Source organism: Staurois parvus, unplaced genomic scaffold (genome assembly GCF_062004578.1).
Source record: "Staurois parvus isolate SC_StPar_1 unplaced genomic scaffold, SC_StPar_1.0 ptg003692l, whole genome shotgun sequence".
NCBI classification, from domain to species: domain Eukaryota; kingdom Metazoa; phylum Chordata; class Amphibia; order Anura; family Ranidae; genus Staurois; species Staurois parvus.
Window position 1 is genome coordinate 50,001 of NW_028321488.1, and position 22,356 is coordinate 72,356.

The following is a 22,356-nucleotide window of genomic DNA, read 5'->3' on the forward strand; positions in this document are numbered from 1 at the left end:
ATCAGCACAGGGAAGACAGAGGGTCAGGGGTTATGCAGCCTCATAGGAAAGTCCGAGCAGAATGAAAACACCTCCTACCAGTGCTGGGCCAGACACTTATAGAGGGCACAAGACTACTATATACTGATGATGAGAAAAGGTATTTAGCAGTTTATATTTACTAAAATAATTGCATTTTCGTGTTCTGTGGGAGACCAGATATAGTAAATGCGGGGTCTGGGGAGTGCGGATATATTGAATGCGGGGTCCTGGGAGACCGGATATAGTGAATGCGGGGTCCTGGGAGACCGGATATAGTGAATGCGGGGTCCGGGGAGACCGGATATAGTGAATGCGGGGTCCGGGGAGACCGGATATAGTGAATGCGGGGTCCGGGGAGACCGGATATAGTGAATGCGGGGTCCGGGGAGACCGGATATAGTGAATGCGGGGTCCGGGGAGACCGGATATAGTGAATGCGGGGTCCGGGGAGACCGGATATAGTGAATGCGGGGTCCGGGGAGACCGGATATAGTGAATGCGGGGTCCGGGGAGACCGGATATAGTGAATGCGGGGTCCGGGGAGACCGGATATAGTGAATGCGGGGTCCGGGGAGACCGGATATAGTGAATGCGGGGTCCGGGGAGACCGGATATAGTGAATGCGGGGTCCGGGGAGACCGGATATAGTGAGAGCGGGGTCCGGGGAGAGCAGATATAGTGAGAGCGGGGTCCGGGGAGAGCAGATATAGTGAGAGCGGGGTCCGGGGAGAGCAGATATAGCAAATGCGGGGTCCTGGGTTTAGTAACACTTTGTCTTCCAATGAAACACTGATATAAACGTTTTCTTTTGTAAATATGGATTCAGAGGGGTTTCCTCCATGGATTATACCTCTTTTATGGCTATTGCACATTAGTACCTTGGTTCAGTCTTATTTTTACTATCTAGTATTGGTTCAGCATCCTTATTGCATATAATTTGCCCCCCCCGCATTAGCTCAGTGTCCCCAATATTTATCATTTTTCTTCCCCAGCAGTCAAAAATCTGATAGACCCGATCTGAGTAATTAGGGGATGGTGGCTCCTGGCAATGCCTAATAAATCTTCTCTGGCCTCTTTTCCTTTCTCCTCCAGGGTTACACCATCCCACTGGACAAGCGTTTGGCTGCCGATGGCAGGGGCCTCCAGACTGTCCACATTAATGAGAACTTTGCTAAACTGGCTGAAGCTTTATATATCGCTGACAGAAAGGTGAGCATTTGTCTGGATGGTTATACATTTCTGACGGGAAGGGGAGCCCGTGTCTGAGGATGTGTATGATGCTGCCACGAAGGGAAGCCCGTGTCTGAGGATGTGTATGATGCTGCCACGAAGGGGAGCCCGTGTCTGAGGATGCGTATGGTGCTGCCACGAAGGGGAGCCCGTGTCTGAGGATGCGTATGGTGCTGCCACGAAGGGGAGCCCGTGTCTGAGGATGCGTATGGTGCTGCCACGAAGGGGAGCCCGTGTCTGAGGATGTGTTTGATGCTGCCATGAAGGGGAGCATGCCTTCGAGGATGTGTGCATCACTGATGAGAAGGCAATTGAGCTTCTGAGAATATATGTGATGTGGAAAGTGGGATCCTATATCTGAAGAAGGGTATCATTGATGGTAAAGGGCGTATCTGAGGATATGTGTACATGGCTGATACAAAGGCGAGTGCTTGCCTGGGGATATGTAGAATGCTGACGTGAAGATGAATGTGTCAGAAGATGTTTACATCACTCACGTGAAAGGGGTGGTGTCGGAGGGTGCGTACACCGCTGACAGGTTGAGGGAGCATGTGTTTGCTGATGTGGGTTGACGGTAGCGGTGTTCCACCCCATTGACACCTGACTGCCTTGGCAGGCTAGGGAAGCCGTGGAGATGAGAGCCCAAGTGGAAAGGAAGATGGCACAGAAGGAGAAGGAGAAAAAGGAGGAGAAGTTGAGAGAACTGGCTCAGATTGCCAGAGAACGCCGAGCTGGAATAAAGTCCCATGCAGAGAAAGGTGAGATCTCAGTGTACAGGTGTATTGGGGGGGGGGGGGGGGGTTCTGATGATATCCCAGTACATGTACATTGATGGTTGACGTGTCTCCTGCAGAGGATGGAGAAGCCAGAGAGAGGGATGAAATCAGAGATACCAGGCGAAAGGAGCGACAGCATGAGCGCAACCTGTCCAGGGCAGCCCCTGACAAGAGGTAAAACGGAATCTTCGGGGTTGTAATTGAACATCTAGGGGAAGGTTATGGGTGGTCAGTTAACCAAAATAAGACCACACATTAAAGCAGAACTCCACCCAAAAGGGGACGTTACACTTGTTGGCATTGTTCCCCCCCCATCACTTTTTGGGGGAGGAGTGGATGCCTAGTTTTGACAGTTACCTGCTCCCACTTCCGAATGAGTTTGCTGCGGTGATCTCCGGCCCCTTCTCCTTCCCCGAAAGGACCTATCACAAAGCACAGAGCCGAAGTGCAGGAAACCGGCTGTAAAGCTGGAAGGCTTCACAGCCAGTTTCCCTTAGTTAGGATGCCGGCACCTGAAGCAAATTAACCTCCCTGATGGTATTCCCGAGTGTAGCTCGGGGTAAAGTTTCAGTACCACAAGCAGTAACTCCGAGCTACACTCCGGAATACCATGCAGCGCTGCTCCGGGATCCCTCGATCACTTAACTTGTCCTGCGCTCCCGCGATGTCCCTCCTGCAGTGTCCCCGGCAATGTAATCCGGCTGATGCCGGCATCTGTCTTCTGGGTTCCGTTCCCTTCGACGTCGGGACGTACGGGGGACGGAACTGGCGGGAAATTTGAAAATGACAAAAAGTGACATTCACTAAATACACTAAAATCACATAGTAACACATTCCTGTATCAAACCATTTCACATACATTTTGTCCCGAGTGCTTTGTCCTGTGCCCTGCCTGCATTTTTACTGTTCTTTCTGCCTGGAAACTGAGAAACGTCCATGGCGTCCAAAAAGCGTCCCTTTAGGTCAAAAGCGGTTTTAGACCGGCTAGAGAACAGCGATAGTAAATCAGAACCACTTGCAGAATTGAGTGATAATGATTCGTGGAGAAATTCGTCATCAAACACTGAAAACGATTTTGCGACTTTGCTCAGTGATGTGTGAACTTGGCGCTCTATTTCAAATTTCAGTGTTTTTGGTTTGATTATATTATTGAATTAAATGTATTATTATATTTTTTATGATTATTTATTAAATTATAATTTATGATTTCGTGTTTCAAGTTCTATCCTACCCGGGATGTTTATTAGACTCTTGTTCGGACAGATTTCAGTGAGTTATTCCTAAGAATTACAGGCCTACAATATAAAACGCCAAATTTTCATGCAAAATAATGGTACCGCAATCGGCACCAAAAATCTGAAATAATCATACCGCCAGGGAGGTTAAGGAAATCGGCTTGGGTGTGGTCATTGCTGGACACTTGGACATGTAAGTGTCCAAGCAGCTATAGTATTTGTAGCTGCTGACTTTTATTAATTTGTTTTTTTTTTTTGAGACAAACTACATTTAAATGGAGGAAGAGGGGAAATGGCCAACCCCCACGGATAATAATAAAGGCGAAGTATGAACACAGACTGCTGTAAGATAATGTACATGAAATGTTGTCTCCCAGGTCCAAGCTGCAGAGGAATGAGGAGAGAGACATCAGTGAACAGATTGCTCTTGGAGTACCCAGCCAGCGACCATCAGCAGAGGTCCAGTACGACCAGCGACTCTTCAACCAAAGCAGGGTAAGTCCAGATCCTGCTACCACTCTGTTACTGCACCTCTGGGCATACAGACATGTAAAGCCAGGTTCAGTGTTCACCCCATTTTGGAAATGGCATGAGGAGCACAAAAGAATATTTAGAAGTCATTTTTTGCCTCCCACCAGATTCCACTTAAAATGGCCCTTCAGAGGGTGCACTGCAGGAAGCACCAAAATCTTTAGTGGACAGTGAACTTGGAGGCATCTGGTACAGCAGAACTCCAATCTGACATGTTTTATCACAAGACCGGTAACTCTGGGTATAGGGCCAGGTCTTGAATGCCAACGAACCAGCTGCCGGTAGCAGGAGAAGCTTCATACCCCTATAGGTGACCAGGATACTCTTGGCAGACAGCCACAAGCCAAGGATAATCCACGTCACTTGCAGTCAGGAGCAGTAGCAGGAAGGTGCTTCATCAATGCTGAACAGCAGGAAAGAGCAGTGTGCACACAACCTTCCACCCGATGCATAACATCCGTGCTCAATCCATTACCATTAGTGAAACCTATGGAAGTGGGAATTTAACTGTGCCCATCAGTCCTAGTAACTGGGCCACGCCTACTCCCAAAGGACACAGCCATGGCTTTGGACCTGGAGAGTGCTCTGTGGCTAAAACTACACTCAGGTTTGGGAACTCCACAAAGCAGAGCCCAGTGCTTGAATGTCATATTCCAGGTTAGCCTGACGTGCCCAGTCCAGTAGTGTCCGGTACGGCCTCCAAAGCTCCAAGCTGAGAAATCGCAAATATCTGTGCATGGAGACCAGCCCAGCAGTGTGTAGTGGAGACTTCAAGTCCGGACACTTTCCCCCCCCTTCCTGTCCAGGCCAATTTTCAGCTTTCAGTGCTATCACACTTTGAATGACAATTGCACAGTCATGCAACACTGTACCCATATGAATTTTTTAGCATTTTCTTGGAGACGGATAAAGCTTTATTTTGGTGGTGTTTATTCACCACTGGGATTTTTTTTTTGCTATGTAATTGAAAAAGTCCAAAAATTTTGAAAAGTGTTTTTCTTTTAAAATTTTGCAAATAAATATTTCATCATAAATCTTGGCCAAAATTTATTCTGTTATCTTTTTAGTAAAAAAAAAATAACCCGAATTAGTTTATAACCAAAAATTATAATTTAAAAAACTTTTTTTACTTTTTTTTACATACTGTCACCCTAGCAGTACCATGGTGACACTGTACTATTTGTGGGGGGTGATGAAGATTTTTTTTTTTTTTTTTTACACTGATTGCTTTTACACCCATAAAGGCTGTAAAAGCAATCATTTCTCCTTCTCTCTGGCTCCATTCTTGCAGCCATTGAGAACTACTGTGTGAGCTGTGATTGGTCACAACTTGTCACATGGTACAAGGCTGTTGTGAATATCCTTGTACCCTGTGATCATTCACAGAGTAAGCAATGATGTTAGAAGTGACATCTTGCTTACTACTATTCATGTGTTCACTGATTGGCCAATCAGTGATGACATGATTGGGACCTCACACAGAGGTCCCGTACCACGATCAGTGTTCCACTGTGTCCGGAGGTACTGTGTGCTCCCAGGGAGCGCGCACAAGCAGGGGGCTGGGAGGCCGTTTATAAACAGCCACCCGCCCCTGCACTGCCGCCGGACGGGAGGTGGTTAAAAAAAAAAAAATCATCTTAATTGAAGAAAAAAAATTAAAGCAAGACATTTTTAGACTTTTCTCAGAGTAGAAAAAAAGATGTTCATCCTGAATACAAGAGAGACTAATGCATGCTGGGAGCAGGAGGGGTTATATAGGGTCGGTCATAGTTTTTTTTTTTTTTTTTTTTCCCCCTGACAGTCTCTAGTTCAGGGGTAGGCAGCCTTAGAGAGGCGAATATTTACCTGAACAGCTTGAGAGAGGTTAAACATCGCCGGGCACAGTGTCACCCAATTTCGCATCCTCACACCTGATTTAAACATATATTGTTGTACCAATGTGCCACAATCGCATGCATTGCACAGCAATTACAGGTTTAACTCGGGTAGATATCACCTCCTCACCACCTGTTAAAACGTGCTCGGGTCGCTTTTCAGAGGAGCAGCATTGTCTGCCGCACTTATGAATGAGCCCTTAGTTGCATTTGGTAGCTGCATCATTAGAGCTTGTTCACATTTGGGGTTGGTAAAACCCTGTGGTTGAGCTGTGGTTTTCCTGAATCCAATCCTTGCCCCCCCTCCCCCCCCCCCCCGCCAAGCGTGACAGGGTGTATAATTTCTGCTGCCGCAAGTGTCCACCCCTGGCCACCATAGCTAAAGGTGGTGCGGTTTGAGGGGTTTTAAAATCACCCGCCAAAAGTCTTTGCTGTTGTCCAGGAACAGGGACCACCCAGAGCTCTGCCTCCTAACCATTGGTCTTGATTTGCAGGGTATGGACAGTGGCTTTGCGGGTGGGGAGGACGAGGTGTACAATGTATATGATCAGCCGTGGAGAAGTAGCAAGGAAATGGCACAAACCATCTACCGGCCTAAGAACCAAGAAGTGGATTTCGGCCCGGATGTGGACACGCTGATGAAAACCAACAGGTGAGGACAATGAGTTGGCACAAAGGTCACTGACCAAATGGTTCCTCCTAATTTTTCCTGACAATCATTCTCCTCCTCCTCAGATTTGTTCCTGATAAAGAGTTCACCGGCTCAGACCGCAAGCAGCGCCGCGATGGGCCTGTGCAGTTCGAGGAGGATCCTTTCGGTTTGGACAAGTTCTTGGAGGAGGCCAAACAGCACGGAGGATCCAAACGCCCCTCAGACAGTGGCCGTGCCAAAGAGCACGACCACGAGGGCAAAAAGCGCAGAAAGGAGTGAGGGGTGACCCATCCATTCATGGGACTCTTTTGTGGGGCATCAGGATCCAAGGGCTTCCTTTTGGCAACCCCACTATGGTCACCGGGTTAAAAATCAGTTATGTTTCAAAGTGCAGACCAAACGTCTTTGACAACGTTGTGTAAGAAGTCACTGAAGTCTGCATCAAGTACAACATTCTGTTTGTAGCGTGGGAAGCTTCAGTCCGTTCCGATCACATATGAAATGTCAGGATCAAACATTCTGGATGGTTCTCGCACTCCAGAGATATAATCTTCCTCTGCTGTAAGACACAATGTCAGTTTCTGGGATTTTATGTTGAGTATCTGATATTTAGAGAAATGACAGTAGAATGTGTGCTACTTTCTGTTTTATTTAAATGTTTTAAATACAATAAAAAAAAAAGTTACATATTATCTTCCTCAGAGTTTCTTTGTCTGTAGTCCTCTTCCGCAGAGTTTCTGTGTTCTTCATGTAGCTGGACCTCAATCTGAAAATGTAAAAAGAAAAATGTATTTCCTGTCTGAGGGGTCTTGTCACAACTATCACCTGGGATTCATGCATTTTTCCGATGGAATCCAGTAGAAAAATGTGTGAATTTTGGGTGAAAAGCCCTACGGCTTGGGCAAAATAACAAAACACATACACAGTACCAGGGGTGGACTGACAACTCATGGGGCCCCCGTGTCCTTGCCCAAACTCAAAAAAGCCTATGAAAAAGGTACCAGGGGCATCTCATGGGGCCCCCCTACTTACCCCGGGCCCTCTGGTAGCGCCAGAGTTTCCAAATGGTCAGTCCGCCCCTGCACAGTACATCTCTGTGATATATACACACATCTCCCTGCATTTTATCCCTTTACGAGATCATAATGCTGGAGGAGTTTCACAGGGGGTGCAGTTAAAAAAAAAAAAAAAAAAGGCAGATTATCAACATTGTGAATAGACCACACCCTCCTATGTCAAATATAACATGATTGTGACTCCTAAGCCGCCGTAATGATACTTCAACCCAGGAAGCTCAAATCTTCATTCTAATCAATAGCGACCCACATAAAATTCAAATTCCAAACACACAAAATGTCCAACAAAAGTTCTCAAGCCTTTTCATACATACAGTCAGGTCCATAAATATTGGGACATCGACACAATTCTACAATTTTTGGCTCTATAAATCACCACAATGGATTTGAAATAAAACAAACAAGATGTGCTTTAACTGCAGACTGTCAGCTTTAATTTGAGGGTATTTACATCCAAATCAGGTGAACGGTGTAGGAATTACAACAGTTTGCATATGTGCCTCCCACTTGTTAAGGGACCAAAAGTAATGGGACAATTGACTTCTCAGCTGTTCCATGGCCAGGCGTGTGTTATTCCCTCATTATCCCAATTACAATGAGCAGATAAAAGGTCCAGAGTTCATTTCAAGTGTGCTATTTGCATTTGGAATCTGTTGCTGTCAAGATGAGATCCAAAGAGCTGTCACTATCAGTGAAGCAAGCCATCATTAGGCTGAAAAAACAAAACAAACCCATCAGAGAGATAGCAAAAACAGACGTGGCCAAAACAACTGTTTGGAACATTCTTAAAAAGAAGGAATGCACCGGTGAGCTCAGCAACACCAAAAGACCCAGAAGACCACGGAAAACAACTGTGGTGGATGACCGAAGAATTCTTTCCCTGGTGAAGAAAACACCCTTCACAACAGTTGGCCAGGTCCAGAACACTCTCCAGGAGGTAGGTGTATGTGTGTCAAAGTCAACAATCAAGAGAAGACTTCACCAGAGTGAATACAGAGGGTTCACCACAAGATGTAAACCATTGGTGAGCCTCAAAAACAGGAAGGCCAGATTAGAGTTTGCCAAACGACATCTAAAAAAGCCTTCACAGTTCTGGAACAACATCCTATGGACAGATGAGACCAAGATCAACTTGTACCAGAGTGATGGGAAGAGAAGAGTATGGAGAAGGAAAGGAACTGGTCATGATCCTAAGCATACCACCTCATCAGTGAAGCATGGTGGTGGTAGTGTCATGGCGTGGGCATGTATGGCTGCCAGTGGAACTGGTTCTCTTGTATTTATTGATGATGTGACTGCTGACAAAAGCAGCCGGATGGATTCTGAAGTGTTTCGGGCAATATTATCTGCTCATATTCAGCCAAATGCTTCACAACTCATTGGACGCTTCACAGTGCAGATGGACAATGACCCAAAGCATACTGCAAAAGCAACCAAAGAGTTTTTTAAGGGAAAGAAGTGGAATGTTATGCAATGGCCAAGCCAATCACCTGACCTGAATCCGATTGAGCATGCATTTCACTTGCTGGAGACAAAACTGAAGGGAAAATGCCCCAAGAACAAGCAGGAACTGAAGACAGTTGCAGTAGAGGTCTGGCAGAGCATCACCAGGGATGAAACCCAGCGTCTGGTGATGTCTATGCGTTCCAGACTTCAGGCTGTAATTGACTGCAAAGGATTTGCAACCAAGTATTCAAAAGTGAAAGTTTGATTTATGATTATTATTCTGTCCCATTACTTTTGGTCCCTTAACAAGTGGGAGGAACACATGCAAACTGTTGTAATTCCTACACCGTTCACCTGATTTGGATGTAAATACCCTCAAATGAAAGCTGACAGTCTGCAGTTAAAGCACAACATGTTCGTTTCATTTCAAATCCATTGTGGTGGTGTATAGAGCCACAAATGTTAGAATTGTGTCGATGTCCCAATATTTATGGACCTGACTGTATATATATATATTTGTATTGTCCACCAATTCCTCCTCTTCCACTCTTTGTACCTCACAGAAATAAATTACACAGTGCATTGTCCTTAAAATATAATGGTTGTAACGGAACCGACCCCACACTGCACTTGGGTTTTTCCGTTAGAATACCGCTTCCCCATCCAAATACAGACAACAGACCCCACAGCCGACCATACAAGACTAGACGACAAGTAATCCAGAAGGTAGACTAGTTTATTTTAACACAGATACAAGATATATACACTCAAGGGAACAATCCCCCCTCCTTGCATAATGTCACATGGTAGGGCAATCTACATTTAGTAACACCAACAGACAGTCCCATTATGAGGGAGGGCTGCTCGAGATACACCAACCCCCCCCCCCCCAAGCCAATACACATAAACACATACATCCCATAATAGTTTGCTCCCAAGCAAGACACACAATAGAACAATGGGATACAGCCACATAACATCAAACAATCAACAACCCCCACCTATACATGTCTACACAATATTAGGACAGATCACCCTGTACCCATAACAGGCACAGGGTGACTTACACATAATAGGGATATGGGGAGCTAGGTTCCATGGGCCCCCCACCCAAAGTAACTCCCGTTACACTGGTGATGTGCTCACATCAAAGTGTTAAATTGGAAGAGGGGGTTCTTCCCTCTTCTAAGATGGCGATGATAATCGGAGGAGTAACGGGGTATATATGGCCGGCCAAAGTCTGACGGACTCATCCTTTGAAAAAGTCGTGATGACAAAACGCGTCAGTGACAGATTTGCGGAAGTATTGTGGCGGCCATTTTGGAAAAGGTCCGGACTGGCCAGAAACAATAGGAAGTAGCAGGCTTGGAGGAGATGTTTCATTGCTGCAAATATGTAAACGCTTTTAGTACATACGAAGATCCTGGAGTAAGAGTCTTATTTCATTACCGGTCAATCTGGTAAGGTACATGGGTTAACAGGTGTACCATTCGGCTGTTTCACTGTATGATCACACGTGTGGGGGGTGACATGACACTGATTCACAGTATAGGAAGGATCCTGTAATCACTTGAGCTTATTAACCAAAGTCCGGACACTTTCACCTCCTTCCTGTCCAGGCCAAGTTTCAGCTTTTGCACAGTCATGCAACACTACACCCATATGACTTTTTTAGCATTTTTTTTGAGACAGATAAAACTTTATTTTGGTGATATTTATTCACCACTGGGATTTTTATTTTTTTTGCTATATAAATGAAAAAGTCCAAAAATTTTGAAAAAAAGTGTTTTTCTTGCAACATTTTGCAAATAAATAATCTTTATTCATAAATCTTGGCCAAAATGTATTGTTATCTTTTCAGTAAAATAAAAATAACTCAAATTAGTTTATAACCAAAAATTGTAAAAGCAATAATTTTTACTCCTCTCTGGCTGCATTCTTGCAGCCATTGAGAAATACTGTGAGAGCTGTGATTGGTCACAGCTTGTCACATGGTACAAGGCTGTTGTGAATAGCCTTGTACCATGTGACCATTCACAGATTTCACATTTAGTAAGCAATGATGTCAGGAAGTGACAGCTTGCTTACTACTATTCATATGATCATTGATTGGCCAATCAGTGATCACATGATCGGGACCTCACACAGAGGTCCCATACACCAATTAGTGTTCCGCTGTGTCCAGAGGACATCGGATCGCGGTGCCGGGCGCTCCCTTTAAAATGCGGGCGCAGTTAATGAACGGCAACCTGCTCCTGCCCAGCCGTTTATATACATGGGTTGGACGGGAAGTGGTTAAGCAAGTTATCTACCGACTCAGGGTAAGGGTAGGGATTCCAGTCACTGGAGGAACACATGATCACTGAGCGCACACGTTTTGAACACTTTGATGTGAACACATCACCAGTATTTGTTATATTTTAAGGATAATGCACTATTTTTAGTTAATTTCTTTGAAGTACGAAGAGTGGAAGAGGAGAAATCTGTTTGAGGAATACGGAATTGGTGGACAATATGAAGATATCACCTGTATATATGGGAAAAACCTTGAGAACTTTTGGGACTTTGTGTTGGACTTTTTGCGTGTATGGAATTTGAATTTCATTTTGGCCGCTATTGATTAGAACGAAGATTATCAACACGGTGTGTGAGTCACTGACCTGGGAAATATCGATTAGATTGCCATTACGATGATTAAACAAAACCTGTGCCCCCTTATATCAGAGTCCTTCTTTCCATCATGACTACTCCTCAGAGTCCCCCTTACATCAGGATCCCAATCAAATTGCCTCACTGCATCAGATGTCCCTATTGGAGTGCCCCCTTACATCAGCTGTCTGTATCAGACTACCTCATGGATCAGTGGATGCACTCTCAGAGATCTGGGGGGGGGGGGTTCACCCCTCTAGATCCGGCCCTACTTTCTGAGGATATGATGGGCTGTCAGTGATCAGCCTGTCCTGCCAGCGTCACACCACAAGCTGGTGGTGACATCACAACTGATACATGTGACATCACAACTGATACGTATGACATCACTGAACAGGGTATACCTCCATACTGCTGCATATATGACCAGTAGGAAGGGGTTAAAGTAGAATTCCATGCCAAACTAGGGATGTGCAATTCCTATCGCCCGGGACATGTAGTGCCAGGCAGCTAGTTTTTTTGGCCTTTAGCCCTGCTGTAGGCAAGCAGCAGGGCTCACCTGTCAGGTGAAGCAATCAGCGGCAGCGCTGCCACTGATTACTTTCACACAGTGCCAGCCTCTCCACGCCCCCACTGTGAGGTTTACCGGGCTCCGCTTGCCCATCTGCGGACCCGGCTCACCGTCGGCTAGAGGGAAGGGAGAAGCCCCCTAGTATCCTTCTGGATGTGCTTGCAAATCCCAATTGGCAGCACCTGTACTCCCCCCATTCACTGCCCAACCGGGAATTCAGGTGGAAACAGCAAATTTAACTACTCCCCTTGATTTTTGGAGCTGTTTTTCATGGAAAATCTGTATGCATAGATTGTGGATCAAAGCAATTTATATGCACAACAGTTTATCACCGCCAACCCAAATTCAAACCTTGCTAGACCATTTGCATGAAAACCCATTACGGTTTCTGAATTTAAAAGTTTTTTTGGGCCTAACCCTCAACATGGGCATTACTAAAAAAATGTATTGCGGTTGTATTGGTCCACAGACCCGATTCATCATATCCCGTGTTGTCTGCTGCCATGGCCAGGCATAGAGAGAGTATAATGCATTTTATGCATTTCAACGACAATACACTCTGTCGTCCTCGGGGTGACCCTGAATTTGACCAGCTCCACAAAATTCAGCCCCTTGTAAATCACATTAACCAAAAATTTGCAGGTGTCTATACTCCTCAGCAAAAAATCTACGTTGACGAGTCCCTCATTAAATTTATCTTGCCGCCTTGCAATCAAACAATTTCTCCCCAGCAAGCGTGCCAGATATGGGGTCAAGATATATAAGACCTGTGAGAGGGCAACAGGCTATACATATAAGTTTCAGATTTACGAGGGAAAAGATAGTCACGTGGAGCCCCCCCGGATAACCAGACTACATGGGGAGCAGTGGCAAGATAATTTGGCACCTGGTGTCATCCTTTTTTCATATGGGGTACCACTTATACGTGGACAATTTTTATTCAAGCGTGCCACTACTTAGACATTTGTACAATCTTGGAATTGGCGCATGTGGCACCGTGCAACCTAATCGCCAGGACTTCCCCAAACGGCTTGTAAATACCCATCTTAGAAAGGGGAAAAAAAGCCTGCTTGAGAAATGAGGAATTTCTCACAGTGACGTGGAAGGACAAACGGGATGTTTTTGTTCTGTCTTCCATTCTCACAGATACAACCATCCAAAATACCACGGCAGCTGGTGGTGTTGAGAATCCCCTCTGTGTTCACGATTATAACCTTAATTAGGGAGGGGTGGACTTCAACGACCAGATGATGAAGCCATACTTAGTTTTCCGAAAAGTCAGACGCTGGTACAAAAAAAATGTCTGTTTATTTCAATATAATGCTTTTTTGCTTTACAAATGGATGAAGTGGATCCTTCCTAAAATTTCAGGAAGAGATCATCATGGCCCTTTTGTATCCAGAAAGTGCTATGGCCCAAACCCCCAACACAGAAGCAGTTAGTCAGCTGCATGAGAGGCATTTTCTTGATGCCATTCCTGGTACCCCAACGCAAAAGACACCTCAAAAAAAGATGTGTCTGTAGCAGACATGGAATTAGGCGTGACACCCGCTTTTTTTGTACCTTCTGTCCTGGCCAACCAGGTTTCTGCCTCAAGGACTGCTTCCGTCGCTACCACACACAAGTGGAGTATTAGTATAAGGTACAGCACAGCAGTCTAGGGCACAGGGTCTCAAAAGATGTTAGGTAGTCGGGAAAATGGCACAAAATTACATTTTGAGGGACCCTACAGTCTTGTTAAGCAAGTAAAAAAAAAAAACCCATAAAAAAATTAAAATTTGAAAAACCAAAAATAATTGTGTTTTTTTTTGTTCTCGTTGTTACTGTTCTGCTGCTACGATTTTCCTGATTTATTGTTAACTATTGCTGTTTTCTTTGCAGGAATGCCATTCAGCTACAGCACCAACCTGTTTATTCTGACAGCAACAGGAAATTGCTCTCAGAATATACATAAGCCAGTGTGGGCAGCGCTGTGGGATGAGATTTTTTTCATCCGCAGTTGAAAAAAAGAGCATATATGCCAAAACATGGGAACCTGGGGTGGCCAGTGGCTGGACAGCCCTTATGCTTCGGCATATATAGTTTATAACATTTTTGGGCACATTTTTCAATAAAAAAAAGTTGTTTTGAGTTACTGTTTTATTGTTAATCATTGCTGTTTTCTTTGCAGGAATGCCATTCAGCTGCAGCACCGACCTGTTTATTCTGAGAGCAAGTTCCTGTTGCTGTCAGAATATACATAAGTCAGTGTGGGCAGCGCTGTTGGATGAGATTTTTCAACCGTAGTTGAAAAAAAGAGCATATATGCTGAAACATGGGGGCCTGGGGTGGTCAGTGGGTGAATGGCCCCTATGCTTCAGTATATATTTAAAAAAACATTTTGGCAGAGATTTCTTCATCCACATCAACCAATGTGAATAGATTAACCTGTTAGGTTCTTTTTTTTTTCGTTCAGCCAAAAAAAAAAAAGAACATTTCATGTGTGCCCACCATTAGAAGTGGGTGGATGCAGAGTGGTAAATTATAATGGTGGGCATACCACACACTTTTTCTGGCAGAGATTTCTATTTCTTTTTTTCATTGAGCCTGCAGGCTGTATAAAAAAAAAACAAAAAAAAAAACAGAGCATACAGTATATACCCAATAAGGACCAGCGATGTACTGGTACATCACTGGACTTTGAGTGGTTATACCAGGATGATGCCTACAGCTGCAGGCGTCATCCTGGTATCGGTTTTTTCAGCTGGCGATCGGCTTTCATGTAAAAACAATCCTAATGGATAATTAGCTGCAGAATTGCTTTTAAAAGCAGCAGGAGAAGATGCCCCCTCCCCCACTGCCTTCCACGGCCTTCTCGGGGTAATCCTGTGCCATCGGGGGAACCTGAGAATGCAGCTGGAGTTTCTGTCAGCTGACCATAGAGCTGATTGGAGACCGGAATGGTGCCAATCATCTCTATAGTCTAAGAAATCGGAAGCTACGAGCATTTCATCACTTCAATTTCGCAGGATATAAACAGCGCCATATGTAAATTGGGAAAGCATGTGATCACACCGATCTTGGTGAGATTAGGTAATGTAAGGGCAGAGGAGATATCCAGTCTGATAGATCCCAGATTTCACAAAAAAGAATATACAGTGAGGAACAGAAGTATTTGAACACCCAGCTATTTTGCAAGTTCTCCCACTTAGAAATCATGGAGGGGTCTGAAATTCACATTGTATATGCATTCCCACTCTGAGAGACAGAATTAAAAAAAAAATAAATTCAGGAAATCACATTGTATGATTTTATTAGATTTATGAGCTCTGATCACTGTATTGGTGTCACTGGGGATGTCAGTGACACCAAGTCAGTCCCCCCCCAGTGTCAGAATGCCCACCACAGTCCCGCTACAAGTCGCTGATCGCCGCCATTACTAGTAAAATATTTTTTTTTAAATCCCATTATCTATACCGCCATTTGTAAACGCTATAACTTTCACGTAAACCAATTAATTTACACATTTCAGGATTTTTTTTTTTAGCAAATACATGGAGCAGAATGTATCCCGACGACACCCAGCAATCACCTTGGAATAGTGAAAGGGGAGAGGTCTGGGTGTAAACACAGATCTCTCCCGTCAGCATGAACAGGCTACTTTGTGATGCTCTGCATACAGTTGTGACCAAAATTATTCAACCCCCACTGAAATTGAGTGTTTTGGCCAGTTTGACATTGCTTTTGATCATTCAGTCATCTTGCTTACATTTACATTAAAGAGGCACTTGTAGGTCAGACAAATATAACATAACAGTTATAATGAAATAACCACAAATGTCTTTTCTGTGCTCACAGCATTATCAGTTTTATTCAACCCCCAAGTGACATTCAATCTTAGTACTTAGTACAGCATCCTTTTACAGTTATAACAGCTTTTAAACGTGAAGCATAGCTTGACACAAGTGTCTTGCAGCGATCTACGGGTATCTTCGCCCATTCTTCATGGGCAAAGGCCTCCAGTTCAGTCACATTCTTAGGCTTGCGCACTGCAACTGCTTTCTTTAAGTCCCACCAGAGGTTCTCAATCGGATTTAAGTCTGGTGACTGCGATGGCCACTCCAAAATGTTCCAGCCTTTCCTCTGCAACCATGCTCTAGTGGACTTGGAGGTATGCTTGGGATCATTGTCCTGTTGAAAGGTCCAACGTCTCCCAAGCCTCAGGTGTGTGACGGACTGCATCACGTTTCCATCCAATATCTCCTGGTACTGAAGAGAATTCATGGTACCTTGCACACGCTGAAGCTTCCCTGTACCTGCAGAAGCAAAACAGCCCCAAAGCATGATTGACCCTCCACCATGCTTCACAGTAGGCAAGGTGTTCTTTTCATCATAGGCCTTGTTCTTCCTCCTCCAAACATAGCGTTGATCCATGGGCCCAAACAGTTCTAATTTTGTTTCATCAGTCCACAGAACACTATCCCACAACTTTTGTGGTTTGTCCACATGGCTTTTGGCATACTGCAGTCGACTCTTCTTATTCTTTGGAGACAGCAAGGGGGTACGCCTGGGAGTTCTGGCACGGAGGCCTTCATTACGCAGTGTGCGTCTTATTGTCTGGGCTGAAACTTCTGTACCCACATCTGACAAATCTTTTCTCAGTTCCTCAGCAGTCACACGGGGACTTCTCTCCACTCTACGCTTCAGGTAGCGCACAGCAGTCGAAGTCAGCATCTTCTTTCTGCCACGACCAGGTAGCGTTTCAACAGTGCCCTTTGCCTTGAATTTGCGAATGATGCTTCCTAAGGTGTCTCTTGGTATGTTTAACATCTTTGCAATCTTCTTATAGCCATTGCCCTTCCTGTGAAGAGAAATCACCTCTTCTCTTGTCTTCCTGGACCATTCTCTTGCCTTCACCATGTTTGTAACCACACCAGTAAATGTCTAGAAGGAGCTGAGTATCACAGTCATTTTAAAGCTGCCTAATTGGTGCTTATTATGCTTGATTGCTGCTCGGTGACATCCACAGGTGTTTTCAATACCTGATGGAAAGCACCTGTATGAACCTCTGTTCTTCAGAGTGGTAGTCTTTAAGGGGTTGAATAATTGTGGCAATGAAGAAACCACATAAGAACCATTTACTACTGTATTACATAAACAATTGATGTCATTTTAGTTGCATTTGGGTAGTTACAACGTCCTTGTAGGATTTGATTCTGAATACAATTCCAAATGTACACTATAGTCCCTAAACCCCTTTACAGCATTGGGGGTTGAATAATTTTGGTCACAACTGTAGCAGAGCAATGCAAAGCAGCTTGTCTACATAATAAAACACACACAGCACACAGTTAACCCTTTGATCGCCCCAGATGTTAACCCCTTCCTGCCCAGTGCCATTAATACAATGTCAGTGCTTTTTACTAGCACCAATCACTGTATTAGTGTCATTGGGATATCAGTGGCAGTTAGTCAGTTCCCCCCCCCCAGTGTCAGAATGCCCACCGCTATAAGTCGCTAATCGCCGCCATTACTAGTAAAATATATTTTTTAAAAATCCCAGTATCTATACAGCCATTTGTAAATGCTATAACTTTCACGTAAACCAATTAATTTACACGTTTCAGGATTTTTTTTTTTTTAGCAAATACATGGAGCAGAATACATTTTGTCCTAAATTTATGATGAAATTAGATTTTTAAACTTTTTTTTACCGACATGTTTCATAACAAAAAGTCCAAAATATTTTTTTTTCAAAATTGTTGGTCTTTTTTTGTTTATAGCGCAAAAAAATCCCTGCAGAGGTCATCAAATACCACCGAAAGAAAGCTCTATTTGTGGGGGGGGGACGTAAATTTCATTTGGGCGCAGCGTTCCATGACCGCGCAATTGTCAGTTAAAGTAACGTAGCGCCGTATCACAAAAAATTGCCTGGTCGAGGAGGGGGGGAATCCTCTGGAGGGTGAGGGGTTAAAGATGCCAACTCTCATGAGGTCACCATAAGCATGCAGCCAGTAAAATCTGGTTGGCATTATGTTCCAGGTCAGTAGTTTGCTGGGCAGGGAGTATGGGGTCAGATGACAACTTCTGAAAATGAACTACAGCTCCCAGATTTTTGTGTGCACAGGTGGAGGTGGAGTAGATGGGTCTGCTGTGAATGTAGGACTGTTAGTGCTACTTCTAACAACCAATCAGCTTCTCCCTTTAATGTCCTATGGCCATATAGCAAGGATTATAGATGTCAGACTCAGCTCACGGTATCAACACACGATGATCAGTGCTGGCTGCGGTTTAGGATTAGCGCGTCGCTGTGTGAGAAGGCTCTGATGGAAGCAGCCACATTATTATTTGTCTCTGTGGTCATGAACTCATTTTGGAGGAGCTTGCATAGAAGTCCATGTAATAAAGGTCCACACTAGTGTGCCAGACCCCCCCTCCAAGTGGCTGGGATAAGAAATGTTCTTCCTGCCCCGATCAAAGGGGGGAGTCATGTGGTTTCTGGGGGTGCCAACATCATACCTCCAAGCATGGGAAGGTGCAGACCCCTCCCCCACCCGCAGGGAACGTGTACCTTGTATCCATCCAAAAAGTGATCTTTCTGGTCCAGAACCTTCTTGATGGAGTCGTCTTTGTTAAATGTTATCCAGGCATAACCGAAGGGGAAGCCGGTCTTCAGGTTCTGTGGGTGAGAGACGCCGGATCAGTCATAAGATGCAATGTGGGTGGCAGGGGTGCGGAATCCCTCCAATGAGGGGGGGGGGGGGGGGGGGGTAAAATTTTGTTTAATTCCCTTGATGTTGTCACAGACAGAAATAACCAGCTGAGAGCGATACAGAGCCCTATGAACCCCGCCCATGAGAGCCCCTCTGCACCACGCCCGTGGGAGCCCCCCACTGCACCCCACCTATGAGAGCTCCTCCACACCACGCCCATGAGAGCCCCCTACTGCACCCCATCTATGAGAGCCCCTCCACACCACGCCCATGAGAGCCCCCTACTGCACCCCACCCATGAGCCCCCCCAACACTCCTCTGCACCCCGCCCATGGGAGCCCCTCCGCACTCCTCTGCACCCCGCCCGTGTGAGCCCCCCACTGCACCCCACCCACGAGAGCTCCTCCACACCATGCCCATGAGAGGCCCCTACTGCACCCCACCCATGAGCCCCCCCAACACTCCTCTGCACCCCGCCCATGGGAGCCCCTCTGCACCCCGCCCGTGGGAGCCCCTCCGTACTCCTCCACACCCCACCCATGGGAGCCCCTTCACACTCCACCTGTGGGAGCCCCTCCGCATTCCTCTGCACCCAACCTGTGGGAGCCCCTCCACAGTCCTCTACATCCTGCCATGGGAGCCCCTCCGCAGTCCTCCACACCCCGCCCATGGGAGCCCCTCCACAGTCCTCCACACCCTGCCTGTGGGAGCCCCCTGCACCCTGCCCGTGGGAGCCCCCTGCCCGTGGGAGCCACTCCGCACTCCTCTGCACCCTGCCCATGGGAACCCCCCTGCACCCTGTCCTTGGGAGCCCCCCCGCACCCGGGAGCCCCTCCACACTTTGACCGTGGGAGCCTCTCCGCATTCCTCTGCACCCTGCCCATGGGAGCCCCTCCACAATCCCCGCCCGTGGGAGGGAGAACGGGAAAGGATTTTGAAATTGGGCTTTAAAGGAGAGCAATCATTAAAGGACAGGTTGACTTTTATTTAAAACTATGCAAACCCCACCCCCTTAACTACAATAGTCCCACCCCCTAAACTATACAAGTCCCACCCCCTAAACTACAATAGTCCCACCCCCTAAACTACAATAGTCCCACCCCCTAAACTACAATAGTCCCACCCCCTAAACTACAATAGTCCCACCTCCTAAACAATACAAACCCCACCTTCCAATCTACATAAGTCCCACCCCTAAGCCACCTGGAGATAACCCCTCAAGTTATAGATTGGGGTGACACCGGAGTGTGTGTATACAGGTCTATGGGGGTCACTGGAGAAGATCAGTTCGGGAGGTGGGGGGGTCCTGTCCTTTATTCAACACCCCAACAGGAGGACATGAGGGGGGGGGGGGGAGGGAAGTTGCACAGACCACGTGACTGTACTCACCCATCGCATGTGACAATTCGACACCAAACCGAACTGTCCGAAATGATCCTTGAGCTCTCCTGGAGGAACACAGACACAACGATTATATCCAATCCCCGGGACTCGAACAGATCACACCCGAACCCCGGGACTCGAACAGATCACACCCGAACCCCGGGACTCGAACAGATCACACCCGAACCCCGGGACTCGAACAGATCACACCAGAACCCCAGGACTCGCACAGATCACACCCGATCCCAGGGACTCGAACAGATCACACCAGAACCCCGGGACTCGAACAGATCACACCCGAACCCCGGGACTCGAACAGATCACACCAGAACCCCGGGACTCGCACAGATCACACCAGAACCCCGGGACTCGAACAGATCACACCAGAACCCCGGGACTCGAACAGATCACACCAGAACCCCGGGACTCGCACAGATCACACCCGAACCCCGGGACTCGCACAGATCACACCCGATCCCCGGGACTCGAACAGATCACACCCGATCCCCGGGACTCGCACAGATCACACCCGATCCCCGGGACTCGAACAGATCACACCCGATCCCCGGGACTCGCACAGATCACACTCGAACCCCGGGACTCGAACAGATCACACCCGATCCCCGGGACTCGCACAGATCACACCCGATCCCTGGGACTCGCACAGATCACACCCGATCCCTGGGACTCGCACAGATCACACCCGATAACCACACTCACTGTAGCCGATGGTGAAGGGGATCCTGTACAGGAAGATTTTGGGCAGAACCTTACGAACTGCCGCCATCTTGGTGCTCTCTGTGACCTCTAAGCACCGCCCCCTTCCAGTGATGTCAGACGGGAAGATGGCAGCGGCCGTGCTGGAGGGGGAGGAGGCCTTCCGGAGGATCTTCCGCCTGTACCGGAGGACTCCTGAGGCCGGGGGGGCCGTCCACTTCCGTCCCGGAGAGAGAGGGGTGAGAGCCGGGGGGAGGCAAGGCAAACCCTCAATTAAAGGGAACCCCCCATTATGTACAGGGCTCCCCCAGGCTTTCCTGACCCCCCCACCCCCATCATGTACCATGCTCCCATAGGAAGCCCCTTTCCCCCACTCTCCCCTGATCCCCAATATTTACAAGGCCCCCCCACGCTTCTTTCCCCCCATTATTCGCTGGTCTCCTTCAACACAGAATAAAGACCCATTTTCCACACTCCCCAATTACTTTCCAGCCCCCCCCCCCCCCCATTACCCTGATCTCCTTTTCAGGCCCTCCCCCGCACTGCCCAGATCCCCGCATTACGCCGACCTCCTTTCCTGGGCTCCCCCCCCCCACACGCACTGCCCAGATCCCCGCATTACCCCGACCTCCCTTCCTGGGCTCCCCTCCCCCGCACTGCCCAGATCCCCGCATTACCCCGACCTCCCTTCCTGGGCTCTCCCCCCCCCCCCCCCCGCACTACCCAGATCCCCGCATTACCCCGACCTCCCTTCCTGGGCTCCCCCCCCCCCGCACTGCCCAGATCCCCGCATTACCCCGACCTCCCTTCCTGGGCTCCCCCCCCCCCCCCCGCACTACCCAGATCCCCGCATTACCCCGACCTCCCTTCCTGGGCTCCCCCGCAGTGCCCTGATCCCCGCATTACCCCGACCTCCCTTCCTGGGCTCCCCCGCACTGCCCTGAACCCCGCATTACCCCAACCTCCCTTCCTGAGCTCCCCCGCACTGCCCTGAACCCCGCATTACCCCAACCTCCCTTCCTGAGCTCCCCCGCACTGCCCTGAACCCCGCATTACCCCAACCTCCCTTCCTGAGCTCCCCCGCACTGTTCTGACCTTAGTGGAACTAAACTCATCGTTAACAGTTTTTTAAAAAAAACCCGTCCTAGTGGAGGCATGCTGAGGATGGTAACTGTCACATGGCTCGTTTCCTCCACCAAACTGCCAAACCATCCAATGGGTGGAGGTTGAACTGATCACATGGTGCAGCACCATGGCAACTGCAGATTAGACAGAGGCCAAGATGGCGGCTTCCTTGGCTGGAAAGGAGGGGAGGGTTTAGGCTCCATTCACACTTGTTACAACTTGGACATGAAAGTCGCAGCCCATTCTTTTCAGCGGCACCCATTCAAGTCAGTGCAACGTCTTTATTTTTTTTAGTTTTGGACGGATTGGGGAGGGATTAGACCCCCTGCCAGCTCTTTGTTGCTGCCTAGGCCCCTATTGGGGGGATTCATCCTATTT

The 22,356-nt window shown here is 47.2% G+C and overlaps 2 protein-coding genes across 2 annotated transcripts in view; one reads left to right on the forward strand and one right to left on the reverse strand.

The window, feature by feature from the left end:
• SNW1 (SNW domain containing 1) overlaps positions 1-7,011 on the forward strand; it is a 22,573-nt gene extending 15,562 nt beyond the window's left edge. Inside the window, exons 9-14 of the mRNA XM_089667947.1 lie at positions 1,114-1,230; positions 1,868-2,009; positions 2,105-2,201; positions 3,640-3,757; positions 6,162-6,319; positions 6,403-7,011. Coding sequence (XP_089524073.1) covers positions 1,114-1,230; positions 1,868-2,009; positions 2,105-2,201; positions 3,640-3,757; positions 6,162-6,319; positions 6,403-6,598 — 828 coding nt within the window. The 3' untranslated portion in view covers positions 6,599-7,011. The remainder of the gene's footprint in view (positions 1-1,113; positions 1,231-1,867; positions 2,010-2,104; positions 2,202-3,639; positions 3,758-6,161; positions 6,320-6,402) is intronic.
• On the reverse strand, positions 6,953-21,010 carry SLIRP (SRA stem-loop interacting RNA binding protein). Its single transcript, XM_089667949.1, has 4 exons — positions 20,857-21,010; positions 20,143-20,201; positions 18,612-18,719; positions 6,953-7,085 (listed from the first exon to the last, which is right to left on the reverse strand). The coding sequence occupies exons 1-4, from the start codon at positions 20,921-20,923 to the stop codon at positions 7,002-7,004; spliced, it is 318 nt and encodes a 105-aa protein (XP_089524075.1). The 5' UTR covers positions 20,924-21,010; the 3' UTR covers positions 6,953-7,001.
• Positions 21,011-22,356: the final 1,346 nt, after the last annotated feature.